This window comes from Bos indicus, chromosome 22 (assembly GCF_029378745.1).
Source record: "Bos indicus isolate NIAB-ARS_2022 breed Sahiwal x Tharparkar chromosome 22, NIAB-ARS_B.indTharparkar_mat_pri_1.0, whole genome shotgun sequence".
Lineage (NCBI taxonomy): Eukaryota > Metazoa > Chordata > Mammalia > Artiodactyla > Bovidae > Bos > Bos indicus.
Window position 1 is genome coordinate 38,670,976 of NC_091781.1, and position 17,289 is coordinate 38,688,264.

Below are 17,289 nucleotides of genomic sequence, written 5' to 3' on the forward strand. Positions count from 1 at the left end.
CTCTCTTCCTGAAGGAAATTTGCCCCATGAGAATAGCAGATTTTCCAATTCAAACATAAAATCTTACATAAAATGTGCTGGATATCTATCCCATTGGTGCCTAACAAAAAATCCAATTATTGTGCATTTTCCTTCTAAAATTCCACTAGTGTGCCCTCATGCCGTGCTCATTGGTGCAAAATATATTTTCAGATATCATACCCTTTTTAGGGTAGGTGTGATACCCAAAAACTCTGACCACTGATGTTACTGCTCTGAACCACTCAGAAATCTCTACATAGGGTCATAGGGTATTCAAGGTAGAATTTAAACCCTAGGTGTATCTTTGCTTGTCTAGAAATAAAGGAACTCATCTCTTCGCTTAGTCCTCAAAAAGAAAAATCTATGTAGTAAAAATTTTAGAAATTGGTCCTTCTCTGGAGAAAGAAAAACGCACTCTCATACATTTTATATCATTTTTCTAATCATCTCTGGGGCTCTTGCTTCACTCAGCACCTGGGCAGAGCCTAAGCCACTTTGATTAATGTCCTTGTGCCAATAACTTACACATTCTGAGATTGTTCAGTAGGGAGAGACTTCTGTCACTCCCATCCTTACGAGAGAGTAAAGACACCTGATATTGTTGGGTTTTAGCTCCATGTTTAGAAAAGCAGTAAACAAGTCACAGAAAACCTGCCTTGTGTATTTTTGCCCTGGTCTAACCTCTTTCTCAAATTGTCTAAAGCCAGTCTCAAGAATCTTCACCATGCATTAGTAATGTTGTAGAAACTGGTTGCTGTTGCTTCCTAGCTTACTCTTTGTGATACAAACACTTTGATATATTTGTTTTAGCAGCGTGTCTGAGCCCCAGGGCATCCGGGCATAATTAGAAAAGGGCATGGGCTGGAGGGAGAGGAGAAGGAAAGGGTAAGGCTGGGCTTTGATAATGAAGCAGTGACTACAGGATGTGAGAGTCCTAATTACAATTTATAATTAACCTAGAGATTATACAAACCATCCAGATGAGCAAGTGGGGATGCCTCCTTTTGAGATGTGCTGCTTTGGTGTTCTTAAACGTGGAGTTATCAACCACTTGAAAGAGACAAAGGAAAATATTCCACAATAGGATTAAATTCAAAAGTGTCATTTTGAAAGTTGTAAGGGTTAATAATTGCTAGAAGTCAATTTTTAAAGAGAGAGAGAGAAGTTAAGAGTGTGTGTTTAGTCTGAATGTTCTATTGAGGGACCATTGCAAGGAACGGCTACTAAAATATTCTGTTCCACTCTGACCCTTTCAGCTTTCATGTTTCTGGGCTGGAACAATTTTGTAGCAAGCAGGATTCGGTTATCTTGCTTGTTTAGGGACATTTTCATGGATCCATACTGCGGTCTGCAGGCATGCATCCATTTGGAGAGAGAGAATGTATCGTGTTTACGGTGCCTGCACCGGCATATGTGGACATTTGCATTTGGAGAGAAAGTATATTCCCACTTCAGCTGGAGTTTTACCCCTTGTTGATAGTGATTGGAGCTTAAAGCTGGCTGAATGCAGAGAGGTGGACCAGACACGCTTTCCCCTTTTGTTGAATTCACACATTTCGTTTCACACTGGATTCTGCACTTGATTACCAGATAGATGCAGTATCAGAACACATCCATCAATTAACCCAATATGTTTCAAATTAATTTAGTAACCTGACCTTCTTGAAATATCTTACCTTCCAAATGAAGGTTTTGTGGCCCAGCTTTCAATACAGAGAACCCTGTTGGCAGAATAATTAAATGCTAGGACTCCATGTGCCCACCTGGGTGTCTAACAACAATTTAACAATCCCAAAGAGGTCAGTTCACTTTCACAAAACACAAGGTAGTTTGAATTCTTTGTCTCAGTTGTTCACACTTAATTTCAAATATCAAGATGAAGTGTTTTCACATTAAAAGCCTCATGCTTAATCATATTGGATTAATCCTACAGTAGACATTAAGTAACAAGCTCTAGCTCAGAAACATTTGGGTAAAGGAAGAGGAATTTGCAGTACTAGTTCTGAAGTGTGGGCAGCTGGGTTAGGGTCATCGTAATCTGATTAAAAAAAAAAAGAAAGAAACAGAAAAACACAACTCTAGATGTATTATGATTTGTGACATGGCTTAAGATGGGAGGCTGTGAGGAGAATGAAGATGACAGAACTGGTGCTAACCACTGTGACAAGAGCTTGAAGAGCAGCCGACATGACATCTTTCCTATCGTGCTGCCGAAAATGTCAACTTTGTGAAGGACAGTGAGAAAACGGTTTGCCGAAAACGTGAAAGGTGGATTCCGGAGATGCCTGCTGTGTCAGATGCAATATAGTCTGTCGTGGCCTGAGAGACCCACTTCTGGCTCCAGCGATGGCCTGCAGGTGGGAGAGCTTCCAGTCTTCAACGGGGCTCCAAAAATGACTGCAGTTGACCTGCATATTGTCTCAAGTTTGCGGGATCATGATATACAAGAAGTGAGTGGTTAGCCAGTGTGCAGTTAGGTGGAACCAGTGACAAGGGATCACGTTTCCTTGTTGTGTGTGTCTGTAAAGCTAGGTTCAAAGGCGCCAACATTTCTACTAAAATTGAGCTCATGGGAAAGGAGGGAATGTGTGCTTTATGCATGTACGTCAGTTCCATGTAAGGAACAGAAACTAACTCTGGATTATCTAAGCAAAATAAAGTTTATTGGGATGATGCCAGGAACCTCAAAGAAAGGGAGGGGAAAACTGGAATCAAGGCAGTGACTGAAAAGTAGGAAACAGGATCAAAGCCATGGTGCCATCCTAGCTGCACGTTAGAATAACTTAGGGAATGAAACTGATGATGTGTAGGCCTCGATGCCCACACTCTGAGTCAGAGATTGAGGGTGGGACCTCTCAAAGCTCTCTCCTGGTTCTAAGGTGCAATCACAGATTAAGAACTACGAACATGGAGAGACAGGCTGGGCAGGGCACAGCTGCTAGCATGAGCAAACCCCATCTGTTTCTTTTATCTTTGCATTGTTTCTTTGATGTAAAAGTTCCAGGAAAGAGTGTCCAGTTGGCTGAGTGTAGTTCATCGTCCAACTAAGATGTCCAGTGACCACCCAAGGGAGGAGCTGGCCTGTATGAAGGCTTCAGCATTGACAGCAGGAGAGTAGGCACCTCAGTTTATGCACAGTGCAGCCAAGGGCATTCCTCCGAAGGAGATCTAGGTGCCCTTAGGAAACGGCAGTGGACCCTAAGAAGTACAGAAACAGCCGCAGAAAATGTAATAGGATCCAAGAGAACAGAGGATTCAGGCTCCTAGACATGTGTCCTGAGTGAAGAAACATCTCAGCCTGGGATTTGCTAGGTAGGAGTGTAAAGATCCAGCATCAGTCCTCCTCTTCTCTCATTCTTTTTGATTCCTTAAGTGTTAGAAGTATTGAGAGCAGAACAGGATGCAGAGCCAGTTTTATGACAATTATAGAATCACCCCCAAATGTTTCCAGAACACAGAAACAAAGCATGGCTTCTGAGCGATACCAGTACAGTTCTTCTGTTTATTTTGCAACCAGAACTGCTTGGAATGGCACCTTGGAAACAGTGCAAATGCCATTTTTGGAAGGGGCTGCTAGCTTCGTTAAGTGGACTGTGTACTTCTTAGAGAAAATCTCTGGTTCCAGATCCACTCTAATCCAAGAGAAACTAGGAACCCTGAACCAAAATACCCTTTCATGTATTCGGCCACCTACCAAATATTTTCTTGCTCTCTAAGGCAGAGGTTCTTAAAGTAAGGTTCTCCAAACCAGCAGGACCAGGGAACTTGTTAGAAAGGCCAGTTCTCAGGTCTCCGGCCAGATTGTACCCCACACACCCACAGTCTGAGGTCGCCCCTCAGTCTGAGGTCTCACAGGCTTTCTGTGTGATTATAAGACAGGCTTGTGTGGCCCCTGTTCTAGGGAAAGTATTTTATTGCTTCTGGGAGAACCATGTTCCCCAGAATATTGAACAGGATTTTTCAGTTAGTAGATCCATGTAAACCTGTACAGTTAACATTGATGAATTATAGGGGTCAGTGGAAAAGAAATTGATGTTTGACAGAATTTTCAAAAACTATGAGAAATCAATGCAGCCAAGGTTATTTTTGCTTTTTAACTGATAAGAGTGACAATCTGTGATCTTAGACAAATTCTATTATTCCTGCATTTCTCTCCCTTGATTTGTAAAATAACACCCCTTATTACCAGCATCATTTCAGGGCAGTTCTGGCAATTATAAATACATGTGCATTGGATGTCTAAATCGGGGTATGTTTTATCGCCAGTTTTTGTTGGTGAACTCTGCACTGTGTGTCTTACAGACTCAGATTAGTTTGTTTCATTTATTTTAAAATGCAAGTGTTCACACTGGCATAGGTGATTAAGAAGCAAATTTAAGAAAAGATAGCAATAATTTTTCATTGTTTACCCTTTTTGAATAGGGAGATTAACAGTGCTCACAAAGTAGTCCAAGGAGACATGGAAGCTGCCATCTGATACATTTAATAATTATAAATGTGAATCATTAAAACAAAAGGGGAAAAACATCATAAATGTTATGTTTATAATGCCATTTATAGTGAGAATTACAAGAAAGCCAGGCACATACTAAATGTTCAGTTTGTATCATCTCAAACCCAAATCTGAGAGCTGCTTCCTAATTGCCTGATTGCCTTAGAAGGCGTGTTGGGTAAGGAAGGAATGATATTCTTCACACAGAGGTTTATTTCCTAGTAATGGCCATAGACATCTCTGGCTGCCTTTGTGAAATGGTTTTCAGGCTTTTCTAGGTGATCTATAAACTCCTCTCTGAATTGTGCCTTATATTTAATAGCATTTTTCTCTGGCTTAATTCCCCACTAAGAAACAAAATGCTTAAAATGGCTCAACTTTTCCCAAATTGATTGTAGGTATGCACACAAAACGACTGTATAAATGTGTATTCAGTGCATTAGTAAGCCGAATTTTGTGTAAACAAAATCCAAAAGCCATAGGCAAAGGAAGTTTTAGATTATAACAGACCCATGAGATGTTACTACAGAAAGTGTCACATGTATTTTGTGGGGCCAATGAATTCATCCTGAGGTTTAACTACAGATTTGTGGGCATTTCATGTTTAAAAAAAATTTTTTAATAAATTTCATAAATTAACATTTGAGATTTTTCTGAAAATTTAAAAGTGAAGGCACATGTATAGATTCAGGCTGCCTACCTGGTATTTACCGTTCTGCATTTACTTAAGTTCAGGAGGGTGTGAATAAATGCACAGTATAGGATTTTACTGTTACGGGTATTTTCCACAAAATGGGGGAGAGGAAGTTTTTTCTTTTTTCAAATAGGGCATTTTTAGTACTTAAAAAGAAGGGAAGCTGACCAATAAACCCCTAACAGGAGGTACACTGCTATCATTTGCCAAGTCTTTTGTGCAGTCAGACTGGTCTAGTATACAGGATTTTCCCAACTTCTGCTGGATCCTTGAGAAGGCCTATAAATAAGACCATTTGTTTGGTCTCAAGATGACTTGCATTTGCAAACTGAAGAATGTTCCAATAGAAGTTTCATGGTGACGCACCAATCTGCAAACTGGCTCAGCCAGTAGTCAAAACAAGTCACTACAAGATCTGGGTAGCTGAAGACTTTGAATGGGTCAGATTATCCTACGTCTAATTTGGCACAGATAAGTTTGGGCTATAAATATGCAGCCTTCCTTTGTATTCTCAACTTGAATGGGCCAGAGGAAATAAGGAAAATGTGTGTGAACCTATTGGTGATTCAGAAACATGAGAATACTGGGACTACACTGAAATTCACTTATTTATGCTGAGGCATTCTTTTTTATTAAATGAGCAGCAGTTCACTTAGATCAAAAAATAGCCTATGTGGTTTGTTCTTTTTTCTGCTTTTATTGAGATATTGACATACGATGTAAGTTTAAGATGTGCAAATGTGATGATTTGATACATGCATACATTTTAAAATGATTACTGAAATAAGGTTCATCAACACCTACATCCCCTCGTATACTTACTGTGTGTGTCTGTGGGTCTCTGTGTGTGTGTTGGAAACATTTAAAATCTACTTTAACAGTTTCAAGTAAGTAATACAGTACTGTTCATTATAATCAGTTCAGTTCAATTCATCACCATAGGATATATTAGATCCCCAAAACTTACTCTTCTTATAGCTTTACCCTTTGACCAACGTTTCCCCATTTCACTCACTCCCCCAACCTGGCAACCACTATTCTACTCTCTCTTTCTACGAGTTCAGCTTCTTTTGATACTACATATAAGTGATACGTGTTTATCATACACATATCACTGTATATCTTACTCTGTCTCATTTACTTCACTTAGCATAATGCCCTCAAGGTCCATCCATGTGGTCACAAAAGCAGTATTTCCTTCTATTTTGTGGCTGAATGATATTCTACTTTGTATATGTCACATTTCCTTTATCCATTCATCTGTGTCGATAATATTGTCAATACCCAACTTAGGTTGTCCCCTTATCTTGGCTATTATATATAATGCTGCAGTTAATACAAGGTGCAGTTGTATCTTGAAGATTGTGATTTCCTTTTTTCAGATATATACCCAGAAGTGGGATTACTAGATCACATGGCAGTTTTATTTTCAATTTTTGAAAAGCCTCCATACTGTTTTTCATAGTGGCTGTGTCAATTTACATTCCTACCAGCAGTGCACAGGGGTTCGTTTTTCTCCACAGACTCACCAGCATTTATTTGTTGTCTTTTTGTTTTGAGAACAGCTATTCTGACAGGTGTGGGGTGATAGTTCGTTACAGTTTTGATTGGTATTTCTTTGTTGATTAATGATGTTGAGCATCTTTTCATGTACCTGCTGGCTATTTATATGTCTTCTTTGGAAAAATGCCTTTGTCCTCTGCCTATTTTTAATCAAATTATTTGGGGTCTTTGCTATTTTTTTATGCATCCCTTCTGTATTTTGAATAGTAACCCCTTATCACATAGATGGTTTGCAAATATTTTCTTTCACTGTATAGATTGTCTATACATTTTGCTATGGAGCAGCTTTTTAGTTTGCTAAAGTGTCACTGTTTTGTCTTGTCTGTTTTGCTTTTGTTCTTTATGCTTTTGGTGTCATATTCCAAAAAATCATTGCCAAGACCAATATCAAGGAACTTTTCCTCTATATTCCCTTCTAGGATTTTTACAGTTTCGGGTCTTTAGTCCATTTCAAGTTCTTTGTTGTGAGTGTTCTAAGATAAGGGCCCAGCTTCGTTCTTTTGTATGTGAATATCCAGTTTCTCAACACCATTTATTGAAGAAATTGTCCTTTCCACATTGAATACACTTGGCTCCCTTGTCAAGTATTATTTGGCCATATGTGCGAGGGTCTATTTCTCAGCTCTCAACTCTGATCCATTGGTCTGTATGTATGTGTTTTTATGCCAGTGCCATACTGTTTTGATTACTGCAGTTTTATAGTTTGAATTCAGGAATCGTGATGCCTCTGACTTTGTTCTGCCTTCTCAGAATTGCTTTGGTTATTTGGGGCTTCTGTGGTTTCTTACAGATTTTAGGATTTCTGTGAAAAAATTTTCCATTGGAATTTTAATAGGGATTGCATAAAATATATAGATGACTTAAATAGTATAGATATGTTAACAATATTAAATCTCCCAGTCCAAATACACAAGATATTTCCATCTGTTTTCTTCAGTTTCTTTCATAAAGGTCTTATAATTTCTACACTGTCTTGTAATTTGTTCTTTAGTTACTATATAAGTGGTTAAATTAGTCTGAACATTTGTAATTATGGAAATTGAGTCATTTATCAGCATTGAGCTCTGGGAAAGATAGACACTTACAGGGAACCTGGTTTTCATAGGAGTTTGTGTGTGTAATTCAGGAGTCTCAAACCTAAGTGCCTGCAAGAGATTCAGGTAACATAACCTGCCACAGCCAAGGAAGAAGCTGTTTTCTGCCCCTTGCCAATTAATGCCAGTTGTTCCAAATTCTACGAGAATTGTATTATAAAACTTTCCTAATTAAAAAAACAAATGTTGGCAAGCAGTTCAAAATTTTCAGAAGCTGTGATCCAAGCAGAACAGATCTAGAAGCTGCTTTAACCTGCAAGCCACCTCTTTGTGCATTTTACCATTTCACAATAAATGAGCGACAGTTCTGCAAATGTCTCCAAACGATAACCTCAGCGTACCCCATCCCCTCTAGTCACCAGCACCGAGAAGCAGGACTTCTCCTAAGGTCACATCGATCACTGTAGTTGTTCTTCTAAAATGGACAGTTTCCTCCTGCTAGAGATTTGATTTGATGGTGTCAGCATATGAGGTTCCCATCACCTCATGACATGTCTCCTTTCAGGCCTGATGGAATTGGAACTGTGACTGTTGAAGAAAAGGAGCGTTTTGAAGAAATCAAGGAAAGGCTCCGAGTTCTGTTGGAAAATCAGATTACACATTTTAGGTAAGGATCTGGGGTTAAAGGGCTTTTTAGGAAGATGAGCCTGGGGAGGGGCAAATTAAGGGCTTGATTTTCTAAAACTATAAATCTATCAGAGACACACTGGATATTTAAAAACATCTGAATGAGGACTTATTGTATGGCATAGAGAACTAAGCTCAATATTTTATAATAACCTATAAGTGAAACGAATCTGAGAAAAATATATATATATGAAACTGAACCACTTTGCTGTATACGTGATACTAGTACAATGTTGAAAACCAGCTGTACTTAAAAAAAAAAAACTTGAAATAACGAATGAAAAAGCCAACCAAGACAGAGTTTGCTGATATTCAGGAGACTTAGAAATCTTAAGGTCATTTTATTTCCACTAAAAGAACAAAGCCCTCCTTGTGTAAGCTGTCCTGCTCCCTTTGTATCATGAGGAAGTGTCTTGAAAGGTTTATGATGCCCGAAATAGTCACTAGAACTATCTGTATCATCAAAACCCTCCTGGACAGGGACTCCCCTGATGGTACAGCGTTTGAGATGTAGGCTTTCACTGCTGTGGGCCCAGGTTCAATCCCTGGTTGGGGAACTAAAATCCCACAGACCGTGTGATGCAGCAAAAACACATAAAATCTGTGTGTGATACACATTAAAAAAAAAAAAAAAAAAAACCCTGGATAAATCCTTACTGGTTGTACACTCTATGTAAGGTGCATTGCCAGTAACAAAAGATCAAATAGCAATGAAAAACTACAATCAAGGCAAGACAATTAGCAGAATCATGAATCTGCTCAAAATACACTCTTGTATTTCCTATCTTAATCCTCTAGGGATTTAGGTGTATTTGAAGTTTAGCTTGTTTGAACTAAAACTATTTCTTAATGCCAGTCTCAATAATTATATATAAGGTCACAATTGAGCTAGCAAAGGGTTCTCCTTCACAATAGAAATCTAAACAGAACCTTATGTCATCACTGGAAATATTCTTTTCTGTTGCAGACATTTGCAGAGTCTCTCTTTAGTCATTATTCACACATACACATATATATACATTATATACACACATATATGGTGTGAATTCAGATTAACATAACACAACGTGACAAAATAAAAAGCATTCTCTGTTCCTCAGAGAGAGTTGCCATAGGAATCAAGTTATAGCATATTTCATGCTAAAATGCAATCAATTCGGCAACCTGAACATTTTTCTGTCTGTTTTAGGTATTGCTTTCCATTTGGTCGACCTGAAGGTGCTTTGAAAGCTACCCTCTCACTCTTGGAAAGGGTAAGAATGGAAGTAAAAGACAGGTGACATGTACGCAGAGACATGAACATCATCGTGGTGGTTGAATGACCTAGTTTCTCATTTTTAGAAGATTTTTTTTTTACCTTTCATCAAATATCAGAATAAATATGAGAAAACTGCCAGCCTCTCAAATAGTTAAGATATACTGATGATATGCTCCTAACCTTTCCATGAATCACAGACAGGCTTTGACAGCCCAACTGTGCACTGGAATTTTTTATTTTGACTCTAACCGTGGTGCTTGATCAATATTAAGTTGCAAAGAGGCATTCACAATTAATTTTAAACTGAATTATTTAAGTATAAATGGGTAACACATATCATTGAACCATTTTAAGAACCTTGTTTTTCCACCTGTAGGTCTTGATGAAAGACATTGTAACCCCAGTGCCACAAGAGGAGGTAAAAGCAGTCATCCGTAAATGTCTAGAGCAAGCTGCTTTAGTCAACTATTCTCGACTGTCAGAGTATGCCAAAATCGAAGGTAAGACCCCCTTCTGCCCCCAGTTTTTAATTTAAATTTTGGTATGCCTCCCTGGGGACGTCTTTCTCTTTCCTGACAGGCACCAGAAAATAGTGGCCCATCTCTGTATTTAAGCTGAAAGTTGAAAACACTTGAAATGTGATAGCTTCCTCGGCTGTGGCCACATAAATGAATTCAAGAACAGGGGCTCAGGAAACAGTCTTTGTAGAAAAAGATGTTGAATATAGGATGTTATAGGACAACTAAGATCCTTCTAAGAGTTGGTGTTGGCCCTAACTTTGCTCTGTGGCTAATGTTTTTCTATAAAAGAGCTCTGTAGGATGGCTACCTTCTTTAAATAGAGGAAAACTAAACAGTTTGTTATCCACTGTTGATTGCGTTGCAAGTAAAACAAGAATTGAATAAAGCAACATCAAGATTTTGCTTAACTCTTTCTTGCCCCTTGAACATATCTTGTCTCTTGGTAGCTTTTCAAACTTGATGGCAGGTTAGTGTTCCACTGTCTCTGATGGCTCCTGGTTTGTTATAGATCTTGTTCAATCTTGTTACTCCAAACCTAGGATGGTTGTTATCACTCCCCTTTCAGGTTTTAGGGATGTGGTCACTAATGACCAAGTAATCGTCCAAAGGCACTTTGAGTCCACCCTACTTGAGAAGATATGGTTCTTTGGGACCTGTTTGTTTGCAAAGGTATTAATTACTTTTCATTGTTACCCTGTTGGCTGCTATAGGGTGATTTGAAAACCACACCCAACTTGACCCGTGGTGTAAGTGTATAAATGTGGAAGTTCTGTGTGCAAAACTCAGTGTGTCCGCATTCTGGAATCCGATGTTCTCTCCCTTGTGAAACACCCAATCAATCCAGCAAATACTCGTTGTCTGCCTTCAGGACATGACTGGAAAAAAAAAAAAAAAGAGAGAGAGACCTAATTAACTACTAAAGCCCCATCACTTACCCTGCCAAAGTTCTTGTTTCCTTAGAGAATTAGGTTAAGATCATGTCAAATTCGCAGTGTTCTGTACATTCCATGTCCTCCCTCTCTCAATTTTGTCTGTCTGACAATGCAAATTGTGTACCAGTGGTAATGAATTCGTTGTTATGCATCCAGGGAGAAACACTTAAGAATTGGGCACTAAAAGGATGATCAACTCTTGACTTGGTAATGAGTGACAAAAATAGAGGAACAAGTAGACTGTTAAAGGGCTATATTAGCAAATAATGATTCCAGCATTTACCTTGCCAGGACACAATGATTGGTTGTATTTGTTAAAGTCAGCTGGGGACCTAATAATTCTAGGCCAGGCCAGAGATGGGATGGGATCAAGAAACGTTCGGTTGCCATGTCCGCTGACTCGTACGTAGGTCTTGGTCTAGCTATGACTAGTCTTTTGGTAAGATCTGCTCTCTTCTTTCAGATAAATAATATCCAAAAACAAACTTTAAGATCTGTAAGTAAAAATGCATTCGTTTCCAAAGTAGATCAGCTGGTCTGTAATTTCCTTTTGTGCCTCAATTCTTCTTGGTTGTGTTAATTATCTTTTGCACTGTGACTTTTAGGTCTGGGGATTCTTTGAAGAAATCAGTCTTTTTTTTCCAACTCTCTTGTCAGAGAAGTACCTCATTCCACACTACCTGCTCTCTTCCGCTTCTCTCCTTCCTTGTCCGTGATTGGCTCAGCCACTTTTTGACTTTACCTCTGCAAAAGTGGCTGTGACGCCAATTTCAAAGCATGCTGGGATTGTTAATTCAGACAACCCAACATCCTCTGGCTGCATGTATCAGGTTTTCTTTCATGAACATAGTCCACCATAGGCTGAGACATGGCAGCTTTAAAGATATTACTACCAGTCAACTTTCTTTTACAAGGTTCTGATCCTACCCCCAGAAAAGAAATCTTGACATTTGCGCTTCTCTGTGACCATTAATAGCTTAGTTCCCTGAGAATGTTGGAAAGAAGTTATAGTAATATTGCCGGAGACTATGTTTATGAAGAAATACCTCAAGAGCCTTAGATACTAAAGTCTGAAATCCTTAGTATCTTGGAGCCTTCAATCAATGAAATCCTGTTTCCCTTTATTCATGATGTTTTCGGTCATTGTATTCTTGCAAATAATTCTAAAGAGACGTGTAAAATCACGGTCACAATCTCTCTCGTGACTCACGGCATGCTGAATGGTTAATCCAGTAGATCTCCAATTTTGATACTCCTTTTTTCTTTTATCCTGTGTTTATCCCAAAATATTCTGTGGCTATTTTCCTTTGAGCTAATGTAACGTTTTCCTCTAACCTGTGACCTTTAACCTCTTGACCTCTGACCTAAGCCTCTTGCATGCCCAAATCCTCTTTTATAGGGAAAAAGAGAGAAATGTATGAGCATCCTGTCTTCTGCTTGGCCTCCCAAGTGATGGATTTAACCATTCGTGAGTACCTACCACCTCCTCGCCATGCTGTCTTCACTCTTTCTGTTTTCATTATTTCAAGAAAATCCAGATCCAAATCAACTCACTCTCCTTGCTTCAAGTTTTTTAGCATTGGCTTGTCTGTTGATTCTGTCTGTGAAACCCAGTGTGAGAAGTCCAGTCACTTTTTATCAGCCTAACACAGGTTAGACAATTAAGCCATTTGTTTGTGATAAACTCAGATTTGTCTGTAAGTTTTTCAGTTATTCTCTGTCTGTGACCTGAATGCATTTTTACTTTGCTTGTGTGTAACCCCAGTTTGTAAAGTGCTTGTCACTGGTACACAATCAAAAGATAGCAGCTAGGCGGGGAGCCGTGTGTTAGGTGTCAGGAAAAGGACAGTTGGGGCAAAACCGTGCTTTCTTTTCCATGTTTAAGATGTCAAACTGTTGTGGGTAGAAGATCGCACAAGTGGTCCCTTCTATGTAAAATGAGCTCTTATATGCCTCCTGTCTGTTCTCGCGCAAGCTGGGAAGCTTTTCCTTGTTCTTTCTGAAGATTTGAACTTGTCCTCGTCCTCTAAGCTCTGGCTAGAACATATGACTTAATTGTCACTTGGAGAGTTCATGTATGTTTCATAGCTTGATTTCACATTAAAACTTAATTTCACTAATTTTCTATTTGTGCAGCGTTTTTCACCTCTGTGAAGGAGCCTTTTTTGGCTGGCCCCCACACTTCCGGGCGGTGGGAACTCAAGGGCAACTTTTTCTTTCCAATATCATGTATCACACATAAGTGGGGGGCATTTTGGTTCACTTGCTCATTAATCCTGCATATGTGTTCTTGTTTCTCTCTCTCTTCTCTCCTTGTTGTGCTTTCTCTTTCAAATAGAGAATCAAAAGGACGCAGGTGAACCCACTGTCTATGCATTGTAAACTGTCAGGACTGTTGAGTTACATTGAGTTTTTGTTTCTGTTTTTGTTTCTTAATAGCTCCTTAACATATGTACTCCCAAAGACTGATGTGGGGTTGCAATGGTACTTAAGGAGTTAATTTGTGCTGTCTCACTATATCCCTTACCCACGAGATGTTGACCTCTGTAGAGCAGACTTTCTGTAAAGGCATAAGCTTTGAAGGGACAGAACTATGGTTTGCTGTGGAGCTTCATTTCATCTTTGGCTTCAAGGACTCCAGTGATTTGGCCTCATGTACTTTTTTTTGTTTTTAAAGTGACTGAAGCAAACTAATCTTCCTTTTTGTTTTTCATTTCTTTTTCCTGTTTTCTGCTCTATGGAGAAGTTTGTGTTCTTTGATGAATGTTTATCAGCCGAGGCAGAGAGGAATCGTCTCTGTGTTGTTCTTGTATGTACCATGTGATGGGGCAGGATGCACACGCAGGTGGCTAAACGGGGGCCATTGCTAGGAGTTTCATGAGAGGAAAGCCCTTAAAAGTTTTCTGGCTATGGCAGTTTTCTTCTTGTTTGGTTCCCAAACTTCTGAGTCTATTTTGAGGAAAGCTTGAAAAAATATATAGTATGGATCAGGGTTTTAAGGTCTAAAGACTTCTCCAAAGATAATTATCATTTGAGTAAAGTTGAATGTGTTTCAGATCAGTTCGGAAAGCATTTTTGAGCACATGCCAAGCACTAGGCTAGTAATAAGTATTTGAAGACTCACAAACCTATGTTCAAGGCATACGAGCTTTTCTCTCCCTGGAAGGGAAGATGTTCATTTATCCATTCACTCATTCATTCATTCGACAGGTGCTTAGTGGGAGCCTGCTATGTGCCAGGTACAGTGGTAAAACCAGGGACTGCGTAAACAAGAAGAAACAGCTGATACCCTCATAGAGCATATGTGTCAATGGGTAATTAAATGTAAATTACAAATTCTGTACTCAGCAACACTAATGGGTAGAGTTGTGTGTAAGAGGGCATTGTTGGAAAGCCAAAGAAGTCTTTGCAAGGATGGCAAGTTTGAACTGCATCTTGAAAGATAAATTAGAATCAGTGAAAATGAGATGGGATGGGAAAGTGGAGAGGCTTCCTAGCTAAAGAGAGTAATATGTGCAAATACATAAAACCATAGCATTAATAAAAATAGCTAAAGCTTATTCAGTGTGTATTACATGCCAGCTATGACTCTTAAGTAATTTATATGTATTCACTCATTTAAACCTCAAAATCTCTTATGAGATAGCTACTACTATAATAATAGTATGCAGAGGTTAAATAATATGTTCCTGGAAGTCTAAGTGCAGAGCGAGAGTCTGAGGCCAGGCAGAGGCCATACTCTGAACTACTCTGTACCTCAGTGTGGTTGTACAACAGGCTGAAGTAACAGCAGGAGTAGGCACCGGTGATGGCAACGGAGGCGGCAGATGCGGTCTCTCTGTCCCTTCATAACACAGAGTTCAGATGGTCTCTCATGGTCCGTGGGTGCTTCACCTGGCATCTGTACCAATTTTTGCAGACAATTTTCACAAGAAAAATTCTACATGTCTCCCATCCAAAGGTGACAGAGAGCCAATAAGGCTCTTTAAGCAAGAGGGCAGCTTGGTGATTTGCACTCCAGAAAAGCCATACCAGCAGAGATAGAGGAAAAAAGATTGAGGAAGAGGGAGAAGGTAAAAGTGGACCCAAAAGTTAAGATCAAAGCGGAGTTGGGGTTGAAGCTTGGTACATCCGAGGCCCCTTCTAGGCAAAGTAGATTTCAGCTGTAATCAAAACCATAATCACTTCTTTCCTGATCTTTACATCTTTTATTTTTACCCTCCCCCTACCTTTTCAGTTTCCTTAGAGGGAACAAAGTGTGAATACATGGATAGGTGTGCAAAACTAACTGTGTGGAGGTGGCCAGGCACAACTGGAGGTATCCATACAAAAATTGAGGTGCAGACAGCTGCTGAAGCCTGCAGTCAGACTGTGCTTTGCGAGGCTCTGGGACTCTACAGATGGCATTTTGGTGGACTTATGCTTTCTGTCTGGGAGCATTATTAGAAATTGCATGTTCAGTTTAATTACAGTATCTAAAAAAAAAAAAGAGAGAGAGATGTAAAAGGCTGTTACTCTATGAAAGAAAAGCTGTGACTCCTGCAAATGAATTCTATTATTTTAAATACATTTCCATTTAAACCGTCACACATTCTGAACCCAGCAAATCTCTGAGAAAGTCTACACCCCTGTTGCTGGTTTGCCTCAGTTCTCAGCTAAATACTTGTATAATTTTTCCTTCAAATACAGCAAAGATTTGCAAAATAGATACATCTATAGCCAGACAGACAGACAGCCTACCCATGGGCCCAAGCACCATGCTAAGGACTTAATAAGAAGGATCTGATTCATTTGTTACCTTAGTCCCATCTAGAATGTTTCATTACTGCCCTTCTTACAGTTGAGGAGGCCGAGATTGGAAAGGATAAATGACATTCTTCGGCAGGATTTGAACCCATCTCATTCTAAATTCAAACACCATGCCTTTTTTTTTTTCCCCTTTTATTGTGGGGGAGGGGTGTCGTTCCTCCATTCAGCCTTTCCAGCCAGCATGATAGCAATTGGATATTACCCTTTCACTCAGTGGATAAATTCAAAATTACTTACATCTTTTATTTCAGGAAAACCACCAAAGTCAGAGCAGTCTTCTGGGCCCAGATCACTGCCAAAATCTTTCCCCTGTGAAGTCTTCCTGAGGGCAGTGAGATCCCCTGAGATTGTCAGAGAACTGAGGATTTTTCTTTTCTTCCCAAATGACAGAAACCTTCTAGAGCAAGTCAAATTTATCCAAAGGACTTTCAGGCAGATTCTGTAGTAGTGGGGTTCTGTATCTTTCCCTGTCTCTATCAAGTCTTATAGGTCTGAGTCCAGTTGGAGAAGAAAAAAAGAGACAAGCAAGCTTGTGACACTCAACAGCGCACAATATGGAGCCGCTCCCCCAAGAGACCAGTGGGGGCAAATCCCATCTCAGCAAGATCCAGGCCATCCTAAATTCCTAAAACAAGGCCTATCTAACACTTCCTGTCGTAAACACTGGGGAGTAAATGTTTATCTTTTCATCTTTCTTGTTTCAGTGATACATAAACCAGGGTTTCCAAGCCAGAATTATCCTGTAGACTAATATCTCATCTATACTTCATGAAGAGTGAGGAGGACAGGGAGAAACATGTTTCAAACACTCTCACCAAGGAAGATCCTGGAGGAAGAGAGGATGTGTTAAAAATATGCCATGAATCAATAAATATGAAACTGACATCTCTTCTCCCAGAACAAAAAGACATGCTGCCGATCACAATAACAACTGTCATTTATTGAGAATTTAGTATGTGCTAAGTAGATACATGCATATCTCATTTAATTTTCACAACAATTCTATAAGTATTTTGTTGCCATATTTCATTGAGTCTAAAAGCCATCAATTATAAAATGCACCATTAATTTATGTAATCCTAAGAATAAAATAATGCTGCCAACTAAATTGTGACACACCATCAAATGTAAGATGCATCCAATTTCAGAAATGTTAAAATGTGCCTCTTACACTCCATGAAATAAAAAAATCACTGTTGTCTGTAGAAATGCAGAGAAATGAAACCGAGAGATGTTAAGTAACTTGCCCAAGGTCACACAGCTGGTTAGTTGTAGAGA

General features: G+C 39.3%; 1 protein-coding gene across 21 annotated transcripts in view; it reads left to right on the forward strand.

Moving 5' to 3' along the window:
* The window catches only part of CADPS (calcium dependent secretion activator), a 471,836-nt gene that overhangs the window by 343,418 nt on the left and 111,129 nt on the right, over nt 1–17,289 (forward strand). For 10 of the 21 annotated variants that reach the window (XM_070776392.1, XM_070776397.1, XM_070776393.1 and 7 more), the window contains 4 exons: nt 8,370–8,471; nt 9,681–9,744; nt 10,126–10,249; nt 12,602–12,670. In XM_070776392.1, the coding sequence (XP_070632493.1) occupies nt 8,370–8,471; nt 9,681–9,744; nt 10,126–10,249; nt 12,602–12,670 (359 nt within the window). Of the gene's footprint in view, nt 1–8,369; nt 8,472–9,680; nt 9,745–10,125; nt 10,250–12,601; nt 12,671–13,540; nt 13,559–17,289 lie in introns of all 21 variants that reach the window. The other 11 variants (XM_070776395.1, XM_070776401.1, XM_070776407.1 and 8 more) reach the window with 3 other exon arrangements.